The sequence below is a fragment of the Geotrypetes seraphini genome, chromosome 15, assembly GCF_902459505.1.
Source record: "Geotrypetes seraphini chromosome 15, aGeoSer1.1, whole genome shotgun sequence".
Taxonomy (NCBI): domain Eukaryota; kingdom Metazoa; phylum Chordata; class Amphibia; order Gymnophiona; family Dermophiidae; genus Geotrypetes; species Geotrypetes seraphini.
Genome location: NC_047098.1, coordinates 54,117,813 through 54,137,769, shown reverse-complemented (window position 1 = coordinate 54,137,769; position 19,957 = coordinate 54,117,813). Strand labels below are relative to the sequence as shown.

The 19,957-nt window shown below is 40.9% G+C and overlaps 1 protein-coding gene across 2 annotated transcripts in view; it reads right to left on the bottom strand.

Moving 5' to 3' along the window:
• Positions 1-5,765: 5,765 nt before the first annotated feature.
• RABEP1 (rabaptin, RAB GTPase binding effector protein 1) overlaps positions 5,766-19,957 on the bottom strand; it is a 149,730-nt gene continuing 135,538 nt past the window's right edge. For both annotated transcript variants that reach the window (XM_033922011.1, XM_033922010.1), the window contains 2 exons: positions 14,507-14,623; positions 5,766-7,000 (listed from right to left, as the gene is read on the bottom strand). In XM_033922011.1, the coding sequence (XP_033777902.1) occupies positions 6,899-7,000; positions 14,507-14,623 (219 nt within the window). In that variant the 3' untranslated portion in view covers positions 5,766-6,898. The remainder of the gene's footprint in view (positions 7,001-14,506; positions 14,624-19,957) is intronic.

Here is a 19,957-nt window from a genome sequence, read left to right as displayed (position 1 = left end):
TATATGTATTTATGTATATATTTATATGTATGTATGTATATGTATGTATGTTTGTATGTATGTATATATATGTATATGTATATATATATGTATATGTATGTATATGTATATGAATGTATATGTGTGTGTATGTATGTATATATGTGTATGCATGTATGTGTATGAATGTATATGTATGTATATGTATGTATATATGTATGTATATGTATTTATGAATATATATGTATGTATGTATATGTATATATGTATATGTATGTGTATATGTATATATATGTATGTATGTGTATGTATATGTATATATATGTGTGTGTGTATATGTGTATATATGTGTATATGTGTATATATACACACATATATATATATACATAAATAAACACATACATACACATACATACATTCATACACATACATACATATACATACATACAAATACATACATACACACACACATATACATTCATATACATATATATTCATATACATACATATACATTCATACATACATAAATACTTATACATACACATACATGCATATATATACATATATACAAACATACATATACATACATATACGTACATACATATACATACATACACATACACATACATACATATACCTACATACATATACATATACATAAATATATACATGCATACATATACATACATACACATACATATACATATATACATACATATACAAACATATATACATACATATATATATATACGTACATACACATACTTACATACACACACATACATATACATGCATACAAATACATACACATATGTAGATACACACATACATACATAAAAATACACACATACACATATATACATACATACTTATACATATACACTTACATATATACATGTATATGTATGTATGTATAAGTATTTATGTATGTATGTATGTTTGTATATATATATATGTATGTGTATGTATGTATATGTATGTATATATATGTATGTATGTGTATATATGTATGCATGTGTATGTATATGTATGTATGTGTATGTATATATGTATATGTATATATGTATGTATGTATGTGTGTGTATGTATATATGTATGTATATGTATGTATGTATGTATGTGTATGTATGTATATAAAGATGTCTTAATTGTTAAATTTGTTTAATGTTATTTTAAACCTTGTACAACGCTTTGTAGTATCGATAAAGCGTTTAATCAAAAATATGAATAATCAATAAACAATATATATGTATGTATGTATATATGTATATATACACATACACATATACACATACATACATAAACATACACACACATATATATATACATACACATACATACATACACATACATAAATACATATACATACATATATACATATACATACATATATACATACATATACATATATACATACACAAACATATACATACACACACATACATACATATACATACATATACATGCATATGTGTATATGTATGTATGTATGTGTATGTTTATGTATGTGTATGTATGTATGTGTATGTATGTATATGTATGTATGTATATGTAAGTATGTATGTATGTATATGTATGTGTGTATATGTATATCTATATATGTATGTATATGTAAGTATATATTTATATCTATGTATGTATGCATGTGTATGTATGTATATGTATATATGTATGTATGTGTATGTAAGTACATGTATGTATGTGTATGTATGTATGTGTATGTATGTATGTGTATGTATGTGTATGTGTGTATGTATGTGTATGAATGTATATGTATGTATATATGTATATGAATATATATGTATATGAATGTATATATATATATATATATGTGTATGCTTATATGTGTGTGTATGTATATGTATGTATGTATGTGTATGTATATATGTATATGTATGTATGTGTATCTACGTCTGTATTTGTATGTATGTGTATGTAAGTATGTGTATGTAAGTATGTGTATGTACGTATATATATGTATGTGTATATGTATGTATGTGTATGTATATATGTATATGTGTATGTATGTATGTGTATGTATATGTATGTATGTATATGTATGTTTGTATATATGTATATATATATGCATGTATGTATGTACATGTATGTATAAGTATTTATGTATGTATGTATGAATGTATATGTATGTATATGTTATGTATATATGTATGTATATGAATGTATATATGTGTATGTATGTATGTATATATGTGTATGCATATATGTGTGTGTATGTATGTGTATGAATGTATATGTATGTATATATGTATGTATATGTATTTATGAATATGTATGTATATGTATATATATGTATATATATGTGTGTATATGTGTATATATACATATATATATACATATACATACATAAACACATACATACATTCATACATATACATACATATACATACACACATATATGCATACACATACATACATACATACACACAAATATATACATTCATATACATATATATTCATATACATTCATACATACATAAATACTTATACATACATACACATACATGCATATATATACATATATACAAACACATACATACATATATATACATACATAAATACATATACATACACATACATACATACACATACATACATACACATACATACATATATACATACACATACATACATATATATATATACAAACATACATACATACATACATAAATACTTATACATAGATACATATACATGTATATATATATGTATGTATATATGTGTATGTGTGTATATTTATGTATGTATGTGTGTATCTACGTATGTGTATGTATGTATATGTATGTATGTGTATGTAAGTATGTGTATGTACGTATATATATATGTATGTGTATATATATATATAAATGTATGTATGTATATATGTATATGTATGTATGTATATGTATGTATGCATGTATATGTATGTATGTATATATGTATATGTATGGAGGTATATATGTGTATGTATGTATGTGTATGTATGTATATGTATGTTTGTATATATGTATATATATGGATGTATGTGTATGTATGTACATGTATGTATAAGTATTTATGTATCTATGAATGTATATGTATGTATATGTATATGAATATATATGTATGAATATATATATGTATGTATATATGTATATATACATATATATATACACATACATACATTCATACACATACATACATATACATATACATACATACATACACATATATACATACATACATACACACACACAGATATATACATTAATATACATATATATTCATATACATATACATACATATACATTCATACATACATAAATACTTATACATACATACACATATATGCATACATATACATATATACAAACATACACCCTCTCCAAGGTAGGGAGAACGAGAGGGCACTCTCTAAAGTTAAAGGGGGATAGATTCTGTAAAATGTAAGGAAGTTCTTCACTCAGAGAATGGTAGAGAACTGGAACGCTCTTCTGGAGTCTGTTATAGGGGAGAACACCCTCCAGGGATTCAAGACAAAGTTGGACAGGTTCCTGCTGAACTGGAACGTACACAGGGCTGATCTCGGGTGGAGCGCTGGTCTTTGATCCAGGGACCGCCACATGAGCGGACTGCTGGGCATGATGGACCACTGGTCTGACCCAGCAGCGGCAATTCTTATGTTCTTATGCCAATTTGTTTAAAAGTATCTTTTTACTTTTTGTATATCACTTAGGAATTTGATAAGCAATTGCATCAAATTTAAAACTTGAAAATGGACAGCTCAGGAGCCTGCCTTGGTCTCCTCTGCCACTGTTGAGGGGCCAGAATGAGGAATTAAACATCCTCTCTGGAGAGATTCAGGGGGGAAGACAACTCACTTTGAGTAGAACAGGGAGCAACTTAGCTTGCCAGAACAATGGGTACCTGATGATTCACCAGTTGTACCAGAGAGGTGGTAGAGCCAGGAAATAGGTAAAGACCCGTCTTCCATCATGCCCAAGAGGCAAGGTGTTTTTCAGCAGACAATGCATTAATCTAAAGTTGGGTGAAAATATTAACATTTCTTGGAGGCCTATTTCACACTGCAATCTGGGAGGAGCACAAATGTTTCTTGCATGTGTGTGTTCTCATTCAGGATTTTCAGTCCCTTCCATGTAGCCTGGTCATGGCTGTCCATTCATATTTGGACAACTGAGTTATTTGGGCCAATTGTGACCTGGATTCCAAGGAAGCACATTCTTGGACCCTTTCTTTGCTTGAATTCTTTGGTTGAGTAGTGAACTTGCTAAGAGCCAGCTGATTCTTGTGTAGAGTTTGTCAGTGTACAATTCAGAACCAGCCAAGGAATGCTGCGCCTTACTAAGGAATATTTGAGCAAGCTAAAACCTAGCAACAAAACCCACCAAAAATAATAAATATATACAGCCAATCAGGACACTTTCCAGCTCACATGCAGAACATAAAATAGAAGGGGGCAGCAGAGGCCTCTGGAAAAGGAGGTAGAGCTGAAAACCACGAGTGGATTCCTTCTGTACAGCTCACAGAGATGGGGAAAATACCTCACTGTGCAGAATGACACCTATTGCACTAGAAAAGGGTATTTTTTTATGGAAAAGGCTCCTTGAGTTTGGACCTCCTGCAACTCCTCAGGTTCACTGCAGCAACATTGAAAAGTAGTACCCTTGGTGAGGTTTCACATGAAACTCTGACACTGCGTGTTGCTATCCTGCTGGTTCCCTAGATATTAGCCATTTCAAATCAGGATTCTGCTTCCAGAGGACTCAAGAAGCTTGCCTGGAATGGTGTGATTCTCCAACTCACTTACTGACAAATCTAGCAGGCTGGAGCACTCATGCCCTACATTAGAGAATAACACGGGACAAATTTTTCCACATCCCTGCAGGAACTCAATTTCTCAATCCCCATGAGTTTTGTCACTGTCCAATTCATGTATGCTTTGTCTTAACTGCACAAGCCTCAAACAATTATGATTTTTAAGTGTTTGAGACTTGTACAGATGAGGACAGAGCTTGCAGGAATAGGGCAGGGACAGGAAAATGAGTTCTCATGGGGATGGGGAAAAATTTGTCCCCATGTCATTCTCTACCCTCCATCAAATGATTTAGAGGAAGAAATAACCCATAGAGGCATAATTATTGGGAAGCAAGAACGATCCTGCTATCCTTCCAGTTCCAATAACATCTGGGCAGTAGCAGACATGCTGCAGGACACACTACTTTACTCCTGAGCAGAATGTCATTAGCAGCAATTGCAGTAGGCCAGAGTTTCTAATTTATCACTCATTAACAGCATTTTAAAAGTGCACCCTAGTGCACTAGCGCAGTAAGTCAAGTCTCTTGCAAAAAAACAGGAAACTGTCCGACATAACTCATCAATTTCTTCTAGGAGACACTACATCTAAGAAAATGTGGCTGTAGCTTTAAAGGACAAACCACATTAAGCAAGGTTAATTTATTATCTTAAGGAAGAGTAATATGTCATATGTCTGCAAGCTGTAAATTCATACAAACTTTTACAGAACTTGTCTTTCAAGGCCCTCAGTATTTTACCTGTCCAAAATAAACTACATTTTCATTGCTAGAACACATCACTGAAGAATAAATGACAAACAGTACTTTCCATGGGTTGTGTTTTCCCTACCAAAAAAAAAAAAAAAATAGAATAATTCTCAGCCATCATTGTTTCTAGAACAACAAATCATTTGTTTTCTTGTGTTCAAATTTATAAGTAACAATAATTTACCACACATAAGTACATATTTGTAAAAAAGAAAACCACACACACACACAAGGAAAGCTATTTATGTATCCTATGAATGGGTCAAAATCATAGTATGGCAGCTAATGAGAAGCTCAAGCGACATTTCCAATAATATTAGACATATAACATAAGTCTCCTAATATGGATTTTTTTTCACATTTGGTGCAAAATCAACATGAGCATTGTTCCTGCCTATCCAGGGCCAAGTTGTTCAACAGGTTTTAACAGAAGCACAGACATCAATAAAAACATATTTGTATATAAATTTCCTCTGTGCCATTCAAATATTAAATGGGTTTGATACAGGGATAGGCCCACAGTGTATACAAAGTGCCAGAAACTGCAAAACCGTCACAGCATCTGTGAGGAACTGCTGCTTTAAAGTGCTCAGGTCTGACAAACTTAAAATGTACAAAGATGTCAGAAAAAAAGGTTTGTCAAACAATTTAAGATGGATCAAATCAGCTACAATTTCTAAGGCATTTTGTTATTATTTGAAGGCCTAGCACAAATTTTCAACCTTTTTTTTGTTGCAACAGAAATAAGTAATTTTACAGCAGCACTTCTGACCAGTAACTTATCTGGCCGTCCAATCAGCAATTCAACTGTAATTAATACATAGCAAAAAAGTTTCAGACAAGCTAACAGTACAAGAGATCTGTAGTAGCAAATAAGCTCAATATGCAGTGGCCTGCTAGTAAATTCAAAGTATTTTAATATAAAATAATTCATACAGTATAATACACATGGTTTTGCCTGCTAGCTACCTAGCTCTACTCAACAGGTTGTTTATAACCACATCCGTTTTCTTGCTCATTTTCAAACAGAAATATTCTGTTTTCAACAGCTACAGGGAACGGAGAGTATCTGTCCCCCAGATGTCTGTATGTGCATAAAAAGCCAGCCAAAGAAATGTGTATGTTGTCGTACAGGGGAAACAAATCAGACCACACACACACATTAATGTTTCCATCAGATGCGTTTCTGCTACTTTGCTTAAGGCTTTCTTTTTAATGCTGTTTCTTCTCCAAATAAAGGATTCCCTTCCACCCTTCTGATCTTGGCTCTTTCTGTTAAGAGTTAAATAATTATTAATGTTGCTATAAAGATGAGTTTTAAAAAATCCAAATGCAGCCTCCGAACCCTTCATTCAAAGTGTCATGTTTCAGGAAGCTGATTTATGTCTGTCAGTTTTGTATCATTCAGGATTTCACGGATTCTTTCCAAAGAGTTTGCTTGCCGAATCCTTTCTAACTGCACCTGCAAAAAACAAAGTATAAGTGATTTTTTTTTTTCTTGTTTGAACCTGTGCCCACAAAAGTCTTTTGATGTCTTTAGCAACAGTTGTTAATGCTAGTCTTTAGCTTGTAGGAAATATTCAGACTAACTACTCCAGCTCTGCATACTGACTACTGAGGTGGTTTTAAAGGTTTTCAGAATCATAAAACTGTACTAACAATATTACATTTCTTGATCATGCATATGCAGTACAGAATTGCCCTTATAACCTAGGCATTCATATTTATAAATGCAAATGTTGAAAATACTAATATTTAAGTGCACTTGCATGCATAGATGAGTTAATTTACATAGCACATATTTGCAAAGAGGAGCACGCTGGAGGTGCAGCATGGGCAGAGACTTCCCTAGACTCCTCCCTAAGGAAGTCCCTGATTGGCTGAGATGCCCCAGGCCCCTCCCAAGGGAGGAGCCCGAAGTGCCTCAGCCAATCAGGGCCTTAGGCCCCTCCCTGTGCATCAGATGATGCACTGGGGCGTGGCCTAAGGTCACTATGGCATAGCGGCCGGAGCAGGAGGACTTTGTGCTTTTTCCTGCTCCTGAAGATGTGGATTGGGGAAGCCTAAGGAGCATGAGGGACCGGGCACCCATTCTGCTCCCAATGATTTGTCAGGTACACTGAGGGGGTGGGCTGGTTCTAGGTGAGGCGGAGGAACCGGTGGGCTGGTCGGGGTTGATCGGGGGGGGGGGGTGTCGGGGTGGGCTACTGTAGACTCTCCAGCTCTCTGCCGCTGTTCCCCGCAGTGCAGGCCTGCTTTAAAACCACTGTCAGGGTCTGGGCATGAGCGGGGATTGCACATTTGCATCCCTGCTCACAAATGGGGGCATTCCTCCGATTGCCCCCATTTGAATATAACTGATTTATGAATCAGTCGGACCTGCTTGAATCGGAAACGGATTGTTCTGATTCGGGCAGGTTAGTGAATCTAGCCCTTTGTTAGGAAAGCCTTGGCTTTCTAGCCTTTAGGGCTGTTAAAAAAAAGTGTGAATTCTTCACCTGTCATAGCAAGTCTTCAGTGACATTGTAACTTAATTCTTCAAACTGTCAAAACTTCTGCCTGTGTCAGCTAACTGCAAGTATTTTTGATCAATCATATAAAAAAAAAAAAAGATTTATTTTTGACAGGACAGCTTGGCTTTCCAGCCCTTAAGAAAAAAAACAACCGAACCTGCCTCACAGAATGGCACAAAACCAGCAGAAAAATCAATAGTACTGACAAATGCCATTATTTTTTATTCAGCGCTTTTTTTGACAAGCCTTTAACTAGTAAATTACACGACAGCGAGCGAGTCTTTTTTAATTTCAACTGTACTCTGCTCATTTTTCAAATTTTTCAGCGGCAGACTCCTACCAGTGTGATGTCAGCCAGTTCCCCTTCAACACCGCTCCGTGCCAACATAACAAAAAAGCCGGCAAAACAGCTGATTTTAGCTACCTCCCCTCAGGGCTCTGCTTCTGCTCCAGCAGGGGAGGTTAGCATTCAACCGCCTAAGCTGACAATTCAGAAAGACTCAGCACAGACGGTGCAGAGGCTGAACACCCCCTCTCCACTGTTGGCAGCTGCTTTGCCACGTCCCGCTGAAAAAGCTTCAGGGACCAACCTCTTAGTAGCGGCTCCATCAAAGAGGATTCCTGCGGGCCAGACAGCAGCCTTGTGTTCCTCCCCCAGCTGACTCTCATTAATTTGCCTGCAGTGTTTCATTCACAGCAGGTAAAGGCAATTTAAAAGACTAAAAGAGCTGCTCCTCCACTGACTGTGAACACTCAGCAGGTGCCTGCAAAGAAATTAGCCCTGTCTCCTTCAGTGCTGGGCTTTCCTGCTACCCAATCTTTTCACTCTATGGCTAATTTTTTCACCCTGTTCCAAAAATTCATGCAAGATAGTGCAGGGCTTTTTCAACAGCCAGATCCTGTGCCTTTTATTCCTATTATGTCCTGATTGTGACAACTCTGTACCCTCGCAAGCTGTGCTGAACATACCTCCACAGCTGGATGGAGCTCTAGAACTCCCATCTGCTCCTCTCCTACCCAGGGGCCGTCATCTCCCACAGAATGGCCGGATCAGCAGGAGCATATACCTATGGATGCAGACCCTGACTTGTCTCTGCCTCAGCTGCATGTCACAGAGGAGCATTCCTATCCAAACTTTTTACGGAAGGTATCCTCTCTTCTGAATCTCAGTCCAGATGCAACTCCCTCAAGTAGCAAGGATTTCCAAACCATCCTTCAATCCTGTAAATCTCCAGTCAGGGAGCTTATTGCCTTGCCAGTGCATCAGATCCTCCAAGATCTGCAACTTAATAATTGGCAAAAACCATGGTCAATATCTACGGCTTCCAAGCGCCTGGAGATCAAATATAAGGTGCAAAAGGCTCCTGGGCATGATTCCCTTCAGCTTCCTCACCATTCCATGGTGTCAGAATCAGCCATTAAGAAGGGTAAGACTTCCAGGTCCATAACTAATGCTCCTCCGGGTAAGGACTGTCTTCTCTTGGACTCTACGGGCCTTAAGGTCTACCAGGGCGCTAAGCTCTCCTCAAGAATTATGGTCCATCTGCTCCAAATTCTGCATTTTCAGCATTAAATCTTACAGCAGCTGGAATCGGCTTCATCTGAGTTCATCTCCAATTTACAAGTGGCTCTTCAAGAATCCACTTACCATCTCATCAAGACAAATTACAATGCCTATGATATGATCACTAGGACAGCAACTGTGGCCATAGCTGCCAGATGCACTGCATGGCTGAAGGCATCATACCTTAGAGGATCTTCATAATAGGCTAGCAGATGCTCCGTGCTTCGGAGACAGTCTCTTTGTTGCAAAGGTGAAGGACACCGTTGTACAACTGAAGGAAGATTCCTCCACCAGCCGAGAACTTGCAGCACATCCCTCAGATCAGTCTAACCAATTCGCCAGCCTTCTTCTAATCATCCCTACCGAAGAACATATCAATCTCAACAGTTCTTCTAGCAGTATTACCCAAGGAGACGATTTGCACCTTATACCAGAGCTCCTTTGCAGCGTTCTCAAACCTCGCAGTATACACCTAGACAATGTCCTAGAGACCATAAGCAGCCAGCTGTTTCTCAACTCCCGGCGCTCAAGCCTATACCTAGTTTTTCACCATCTTCCAGTGTGGGGGGGAGGGGGGTGGCTAACTCATTTCTACTCAATTTGGCAGCAGATCACAACAGATCAATGGGTCCTCAACATTGTGCTTCAGGGATATCGACTAAATTTCCAATCCCATATCCTGCCTTCCAAATCCCCACCAGCGTCCAACAGTGCCTCTGCAACATGTGTCCCAATTGGCAGCAGAAATCTCACTTCTTTTACAAAACAATGCCATAGAAGAAGTCCCACCTCTTCAGTTCAATCAGGGGTTCCAGAACTTGGAGGCGAGGAGGATGGCAGTTTGAGTGCAGAGCTCCTCTCCCTAGACATTCTCACTAAAGATTTTATAACTATTTAATCCCTTCAGTTTAACTAAAGTGATTTCAGATGGCTTCAAGAAAATAACTTACAATGGATATTGTATTTGCTACAGATGGGAAAAGTAAAAGAACAAAGCCAAACCCTGTAACACCATCTAACACCATTCCAGCAGGGGAGAGCCGACGGAGGAGGGCTGCAGTCCGGCCATCGGACCAACGGTCGGCTCGGGGGCCCGTTCCAGCGGGGCACCCGACACTGTCTTCGCTCCTCCCCCATTCCAGCAGGGAAGAGCCAACGGAGGAGGGCTGCAGTTCGGCCATTGGACCAATGGTCGGCTCGGGGGCCCATTCCAGCAGGGCACCCGACACTGTCTTCGCTCCTCCCCCATTCCAGCAGGGGAGAGCCGACGGAGGAAGGCTGCAGTCCAGCCATCGGACCAACGGTTGGCTTGGGGACCCGTTCAAGCTGAACTTCAGTTTTGACTGTTTTGATTTTATTTTCACTTCTTTTTAGTTTATGATATATTTTTTAATCACACTTATTGTTTTACCACTTATTTTGTTTTATTTTATCATTCAAATTTCATTTAAATTTCTCCAGAATTCTATTGCTTCAACGGTTCTCCCTCTGCATCTATTCTTATCTCCCCTCTTTTTTCAACCTTTCAAAGTCCTTTAGATCATTGTAGTCTTATTAGAATGTTTATTTTCTTATTTTTCTCATCTATTCTCTATTTTATTTTTTCATTACTCTACTAATTGTCATTTTTCCAGGTACTTTAGTTAGATTGTGAGCCTTCGGGACAGTAAGGGAATTTCTAAGTACCTATTTTACTTATAATTTTAATGCACCCTATTATCTATTTTTCTGTAAATCGCTTAGAATCCTAACTGAGTTTAGCGGTATATAAGAAATAAATTACATTACATTACATTACTCAAAGTTTTTTCTTATTCCAAAGACGATGCAGGGCCTTCGTCCAATTCTCGACCTCAGACCTCTCAATATCTACTTAAAAAGGGAAAAATTCAGAATGCTCTACCTTCCTGTGATTCTGCCTCTCCTACATCAACATGATTGGTTAGCTGCCCTAGATCTCAAGGATGCCTACACCCATTCATCCTTCCCACTGGCAATTCCTCAGATTCAAATTTCTTAATCACCATTTCCAATACAAGGTCCTACCTTTCGGCTTCTCGTCAGCCCCAAGAGTATTCACGAAATGCCTGGCAGTGGTGGCAGCACATTTAAGAACACAACATCATATCGTGTTCCCGTACCTGGACGATTTGCTATTGCTAGCTCATTCCAAGGACAGTCTTCTTGTCACCATTCAAACCATTGTCAATACCGTGCAAAGTCTAGGTTTCATTATCAACTTCGAAAAGTCCAAACTCACTCCAGTGCGTACCCTAACTTTCATAGGAGCACTCTTGGACACCAACTCTGCAAGGGCCTATCTGCCTCAGGAAAGACATCAGGCAATCATACATTTGGCGACCCAAGCATGGCAGTCCATTCTCTTACCAGCTTGAGAGATATTACGACTGCTAGGGCACATGGCAGCCTCGCTTTCATTGGTGCCACATGCCAGCCTCCACTTCTACAGTGGCACCTCAAGTTACACTGTCTCAGCTGATTCCCCCTGCCATCCAACATCAAGGTTTCTCTTCTATGGTGGATTCATTCCACCTCCTTTCAGGCAGGGTCTCCATTTTAGCTCCCACTGCCTTCTCTAACCATCACCATCGATGCTTCCACTCAGGGTTGGGGGGCACACATCAACAATCTTTGCACTCAGGGTCTCTGGACTCCCTCCGAACATCAATCATCTGGAACTCAGAGCAGTGCTTTATGCTCTTCAAGCTTTTCGTCACTGGATAGGTCACAAGAACATTGTCATTCAGACCGACAATCAAGTGACCATGTTCTATAACAAACAGGGAAATTCCAGTTCCCTCAAACTATGCAGTTAAGCATATTGCCTTTGGTCCTAAGCCCTGACACTCAAAATAGATCTTTGTGCAGTCTACATTCCAGAGGAACAAAATATCCTGGCAGACTCCTTCAGCAGGAAGCTCAACCCTCACGAATGGGCCCTCAATCCTGTAGTGCTAACTTCCATTTTCCATCAACGGGGGTCTCAAGTGGATCTCTTCACCTCTCCAATCAATACACAGTGCAATCTCTTTTGCTCTCTGGGTCCAGCTCCATGAGCTCTAGCAAGGGATGCTTTTTCAATAGCTCTATGCATTTCCACTGTTCCCTCTCAACTCCAGGGTGCTTCAGAAAGTTTTAATAGACAAGGCACATCTCATTTTCATTGCACCCAGAGGGCCCAGGCAAAACTGGTTTCCACTGCTTCTGGTGCACCCCAATCTGTCTCAACACAATGGCCAGCTGCTATATTCCAATTTGAGTCTCACAGCATGGAAATTGAGAGCTCACTCCTAACTGATCTTCCGCTCTCACAATCTGTAAAGACTGTTTTTCTAACAGCAAGATGACCTACTACACGAAAATCTTATCAAGCAAAATGGAAATGCTTCTCAGTATGGGCTCAGGATCACTGTTTGCAGCCTCTCCAGTGCCCGCTGGACCATATCTTCACATATCTCTTGCATTTGTCTGATGCAGGGCTTAAGACGAACTCTGTCAGATTTCATCTATTGGCAATTTTAGCATACCACTCGCTGGTCAACAATAAACCAATCTCGCAGCACCCTCTTATGGCATATTTTCTGAGGGGTCTCAACAATCTTAGACCTCCATTGAAAACTCCTATTCCATCTTGCAACCTCAATGTAGTCCTACAATTGATGAAAGAACCCTTCTAACCACTGGGTTCTGCCTCTCTCACTTTCCTTTCCTGGAAGTCTGTTTTTCTTGTAGCGCTCACATCAGCTAGAAGAGTAAGTGAGCTCCAAGCCTTGGTCACATATTATCCTTATTTACAATTCTTTTCAAACAAGGTACAGCTACAGACTCATCCTAAGTTCCTGCCTAAGGTGGTTTCATATTTCCATCTCAACCAAACCATCACTTTGCCTTCCTTTATTCCACCGCCACATGACTCTGAAGCAGAGGAAAAACTTCATTCCTTGGATTGCAGAAGAGCACTGCTTTTTTACCTCAAAGCAACTTCCCATCTCTTGAAATCTTCTCAATTATTCATTTCCTTCAACCCACCTATACCTGTGGTCAACCAGCAACTAAAAGAGCCACTTCATCTTGGATTTCAAGTTGCATACATTTTTGCTACACAAGAGCTCATCAATTGGGGCCTACAGGCTGGGAGCTGCAGAAACCTCAATTGCAAACCTGAAGTCCATTCCAATCCAGGACATTTGCAAAGCAGATACTCGGTCGTCTGTACATACTTTTACCAAACACTACTGCTTAGACCGAAGTTTAGCTCAAGATGTTCGCTTTGGATAATCGCTTTTATGTAACCTTTTTGCTTATAGATTATTTTTCACCTCCCGTATGCTTCTTCAACTTGGGACTCACTATCAAGTGGGGCTGCATATCCCCTGCCTGTCTCCAGAGAAAGCAAAGTTGCTTACCTGTAACAGGTGTTCTCCATAGACGGCAGGGGAATACAGTCACACTTGCCCATCCTCCATCCCCTCGTCTCCTCTTTTATAGCTAGGAACGAAACTGACAGGAGGAGGGGAGGGGGTTTGTGGAGTAGGGCAATCCTGCACATGCTCAGTAAGCTCAAAAGCTTACTATAGCTAGGGAAGAGTCCAACCTAATTGGCTCAGTCAGAGACTTCACCATCAAGTGTGGCTGCATTCCCCTGCTGTCTATGGAGAACACCTGTTACAGGTAAACAACTTTGCTTTTTGCTCTGCTTTGGAGCCATCAATGTGGCTTTCTAGACATTTTTGATATAGCATAGGCTGGACCAATATGCCAGAGTTGGTAATCAGCTATACAGCAATAGAAGAGTTTACTGACTTTTTGGCCTATCTTGCACAGTGGACACAGTATATACCCTAGGGGCAGACTCAAGTACAGTCCTTACCTGTAAGGTCTGAGATAGTTTAACAAAATCTCTCTGCACTTGTTCACTGACATCTAGCTCATTCTGTAGACGTTGTACTTTATTTTTCTCTTCTGAAGCCAGTTGTTCCAGATTAGCCTGAAAAACATGAAATCTTAATAGTTTTGTTTCATTTCAGAAAATACATACATACACAAACCAACCATTCTCTGCAGACAAGCAGGGTTGAGGCCATCCAATCAGTTGCTGGCATGCTTAGAATATATCCCAATCTGGAGTTTCTCTATACCAAGATCCAGGAAAATTTTGGAAGGCTGTTACCTGTAAGTCAGAATAGTCTATCTGCTTAGACTGACAGGATGTGAGATTTACTCCCACATAACAAAAACAAAGAGCAGAAAAAGGGAACATTGCTTGCAAAGTGAATCAAGGACCAACATTCTTCCTAGAACTAATAATCCATCAGGCCCAACTGAGACACCCAGTGAAGCTAAGGGCTGAAGCTTCTAAGCTTTTACACAATGCTTAATTAAATATATAGGTGCAACTGGCATCACCACCAAGACACAGAAACAAAGTAGTCTACAGTCTTCATCGGTGTAAACAAAGTTGGAACTGATAACTTGCTATAAACATGGGATAGCAGCAGCACCAGCTCAAGAAATAAACAAATTAATTTCAAGCAGCAGAACTCCCTAAGTACCACTTCTGATGAAGCTAACAGCCAAAGTAGAAGAACTACATGTGGAATGTTGTTACTATTTGAGTTTCTGCCAGATGCTTGTGACCTGGATTGGCCACTGTGGAAACAGAATACTGGGCTAGATGGACCATTGGTCTGACACAGTAAGGCTGTTCTTATTCTATATAATAAAACTCTAGAGCGCGCATGTGCTCTTGAAAAATCGTGATCCCTGGCGCTGTGTTTTCTGATCCGTGGCCGCGTTCCATTTTAGAACGCGGCCAGGGATCACTCTGGCCACTCCCCTCCTCACTCACCAATCCGAAGCAAGCTCCTCACCAACTGGAAGCAAGCACCTCACCTCCCGCCCTCGCTCACCGCTGCTGCTGCCGCTGATCCTTCTCTTCTGGGCAGCCTGCGATCGTGGCTGGCTTTGGCGGGCCTCGCGGGCCGCTTTCCGGCCTCGGTGGCACGTTCCCTCTGACGCACGGGATCGCGTCGGGAGGGAGCGTGCTTCCGGGTTGGGGGGCCTGTGAGGTTCGCTGGGGCCAGCCACCACAATTGCGGCCTGGAGCAGGCCAGAAGACGCCGGGATGCAGGGAGGGTAAGCAGGGGAATCAATACAGGGGGCCAGAGGGAGAGGGAAAGAAGGCTGCTTTGGGGGCAGGGGTGTGCTGAGGGGAGACAGAAGGGGCCATGGAGAGACAGGGAGAGGGAAAGGGGGCTGCTATGGGGGAGGGGTGTGCTGGGGGGAGACAGAAGGGGCCATAGAGAGATAGGGAGAGGGAAAAGGGGGCTGCTTTGGGGGGGAGGTGTGATGCAGTCTGGTTGCCCTCAGGCACTATATTCTTGTACTCTGTAGCGTGTGGATAAATTTGAAGGGCCCAAGTTCAGTGCAACTAATATGAACTTCTGTTATTTAAACATAGGAGTATGTACATTAGTTGATGAATCCATGCTTGCAAACTTCTTGCAGAAGGGTGTCAATCTCATCTTTCAGCTCCTCCTGCAACAGTCAAGTATAGTGCCTTCTTCAGATTTTCCTTCTGCAAGCGAAAAAGTTATTTTTAAGGGTTTCTGAGGCCAGACCTAGGGTCCCCTTCCCCTGAATTTTTTGACATTCAGAGAGTACGGCGACCAATATTGGACGCAGTACTCCAGATGCGGACGTACCATCGCCCGATACAACGGCAGGATAACTTCTTTCGTTCTGGTTGTAATACCCTTCTTGATTATACCTAGCATTCTATTCGCTCTCTTAGCGGCCGCTGCGCACTGTGCCGTCAGCTTCATTGTCATGTCCACCATTACCTCCAAGTCCCTTTCTTGGGTACTCTCATTCAATAACATCCCTCCCATCGTATAGCTGTACCTTAGGTTTTTGCTTCCCACATGTAGTACTTTACATTTCTCAACGTTGAATTTCATCTGCCATCTCGCTGCCCAGTCCCCCAGTTTGTTCAAGTCCCCTTTGTAATTCTTCGCAGTCCTCTTTAGTCCGAGCTCTACTAAGTCTTAAACTGGTTTATTTCATTTCTTTCCAACCGCTCTTCAATTGTCAGGTTCAATGACGAAAATTCCAAAGCCTATTCCTTAACCTATGGTATCTCCCAAGGTTCTATCCTGTCACCTCTTTTGTTCAATATTTTTCTTTCCCCATTACTGAGCATATGTCAATCAATAGGCTTTACATCATTTACATACGCGGACGATATTTAGCTTCTCCATCCTTTTGACCCAGAAAATAACGAAGAAATTACAGCAATCAATAAGAAACTCGAAATTATAAAAAATTGGCTCAACTCCAATAAATTAGCTCTAAACATTCAAAAAACTAAATCGATGCTTTTCACCTGGAAAAAGGACATAATCCTGAGGACCCCTTTTGTCCTTAATACTATCCCCTTACAGTTAGTGCCTACTTTAAAAATCTTAGGAATTATCGTCGATGACAAATTATCGTTTCACGACCATATTAGTCGTATAGTTAAAACATGCTTTTACAAACTACGTTTGATACGCTCAATTTCTAAATTCCTTGAGCCCAAATCCATCAACATATTAATTCACTCTCTGGTCATAGCCAAAATTGATTATTGCAACTCTCTTTTACTCAACATCACACAAAAGGAAAAAAGAAGGCTTCAAATAATACAAAATACGGCTGTTAAACTTATCCATAATGCAAAAAAATATGACCATGTCACACCCTTAATGATTGATTCCCACTGGCTCCCAATTAGCCACCGCATCACTTTCAAGGTATTACTTTTAGTATATAAAACGTTAATTTTTAACGAACCTCAATTTATAACTAGCATGCTCATCCCTCATAATATACCTCGGTCTCTTCAATCGACATCTCAAAACCTCCTAGCCATCCCTTCACTGAAAATTGTAGGCACTAGAAGACACGATATGTTTTCGGTAATGGCCCCTCAACTGTGGAACTCACTACCACAGTACATTAGAGAAGAAAAAGATCTTACCTCATTTAAAAAATCTTTAAAAACGTATCTTTTTAAAGACGCATTCAACATTTGAGCTTTAGACCTACGACCAGATGCCTTAGGTCTTCAACTTTTTCCCTCCCTCTCGTCTTTTCCCTTTTGTTTATTCTCTCTAGCAAAGAATTGTAACTATTCCCCCCTACCCTCCACGACTCATGTCTGTTTAAAATTTGTAAGTTTGATACTATTTTGTCTATTCTCACAATTATGTTTTTAGGAAGTTGTACATCGCTTAGCAAATTGAATAAGCGATTCATCAAATATTAATAAAAACTTGAAACTTGAAATAGTTTGGTGTCGTCCGCAAATTTTATTATCTTGCATTTCGTCCCTGTTTCTAGATCATTTATAAATATATTAAATAGCAGCGGTCCGAGCACCGAGCCCTACGGAACACCACTCGTGACCCTCCTCCAGTCCGAGTAATGGTCCTTCACTCCTACACTCTGTTTCCTACCCGCCAACCAATTCCTGATCCATCTATGTACGTCTCCTTCCACCCCATGGTTCTTCAGTTTCCGAAGTAGGCGTTCATGGGGTACCTTTTCAAAGGTCTTTTGAACGAAGAGGGACCTAAACAGGAAAGTCCTGCAATATGGACACGGAGAGAAGAGATCGCCACACCCTTCCTGAAGTCAGCCTGCAGGAAGTCCATGAACATAAGCCAGTGACGGTACCAAAGGGTCCACCTGAACCCCCGCACACCAAGCCTGATAGCACCTCCAGGTGTTCACGTAAGTCAATACAGTTGATTTCCGCTTGCTTTGAAGAAGTGTGGTGACAACTGCAGAGGAATAACCCCTACCCCTCAAGGCCACTCGTTCAAGCACCAGGCCAAAAGACCAAAGCGGTCTGGATCTTGAAGTGTAATCCGGGCCCTGCGGAGCAACCTCCGATGGCAAGGAAGACGCAGACCCCTCTCCGAGCTCAACCTCACAAGGTCTGTGTACCAAGGTCTTCTAGGTCAGTCTGGAGTCACAAGGATCACCGAACCCCTGTGAGAGGACACCCGGCACAGCATGCGCCCTATCATGGGCCATGGGGGAAAGTTGTACAGAAGTCCCCCTTCGGGCCAAGGATGAACCAGAGCGTCGAGTCCTTCGCTACCAACCTCCCTGTCAGCGGCTGAAGAACCTATCCACCTTCCTGTTCTTTGAAGACGCCATCAGATTGAAGGTGGGATGACCCCAGCAGCGCACTATGGCCTTGAATGCTAGCTCGGACAAGGACCATTCTCCCTGGTCCAGAGCCTGATGACTGAGAAAGTCTGCCTGAACATTGTCTACGCTGGCCACATGAGCTGCAGACAAAGCCAACAGATGACGTTCTGCCCAAGCAAAGAGCATCCGAGCCTCCAAGCTCAGCAGGGAACTCTTCGGGCCCCCTTGACGGATGACATAGGCAACAGCCATCACAATGTCCGAGAACACACAGATGACTTCCCTTGAAATCTCAGCAGAGCTAACCGGATTGCTCGCAGCTCCAGTTGATTGATCGACCATCTACTCTCCCTCACTGTCCAGTGGCCCTGGACCGGTTCAGATATACAAACTGCTCCCCAGCCGGAGAGATTCACATCTGTAGTCAGGGTCACCCAGTCCAAGACCCGCAGAGGGAGCCCTTTGTTCAGTGACCGGGTTCAACCGCCACAACATACTGCTGTGCATTGCAGCCAACCAAGGCAACTTCACCCCCAGCGCATCTCTCTGGGGATTCCACTGCGTCAGAAGGGATAACTAAAGAGGATGTAGGCGAGCTCTCGCCCACGGAATCACATCTATGGTCGCCACCATGAAACCCAACACCTGCACATACTGCTAGACCATTAGTGCTAACATGTCCCAAATCGCACTCTTGAGTTTGAGTTTTCGGATAATGTACATGATCATCTCTCCCTTCCTCTCCTTTACACCAATTCTTCCTCTTTCCTTTTTCTCCCTCACATGTACAGCATCTTTCCTCCCCTCCCTCGTGTAGCAGGACCCTTGCCCAGCTTCTATCCTTCCCTCCCTCCCATCCCTCGTGCAGCAGGACCCTTGCCCAGCTTCTATCCTTCCCTCAAATCCCTCATGCAGCAGGACCCTTGCCCAGAGTGAATTCACGGGCAGACAAGGCCGAAGCAGCCTGTTTAGAGAGCTGCTGGCCCGACGCTGCTAAGGGAGGTATGTACTAGGGCACAGTCAGCAGGGTTCAGATGGGAGAGAGGGATGGATGGGGGTTCGGCTGCACGGTGGGTGCAGGTGCTTCGGGGGGGAGGGGGTGTACTCGCTCAAGGGTTCT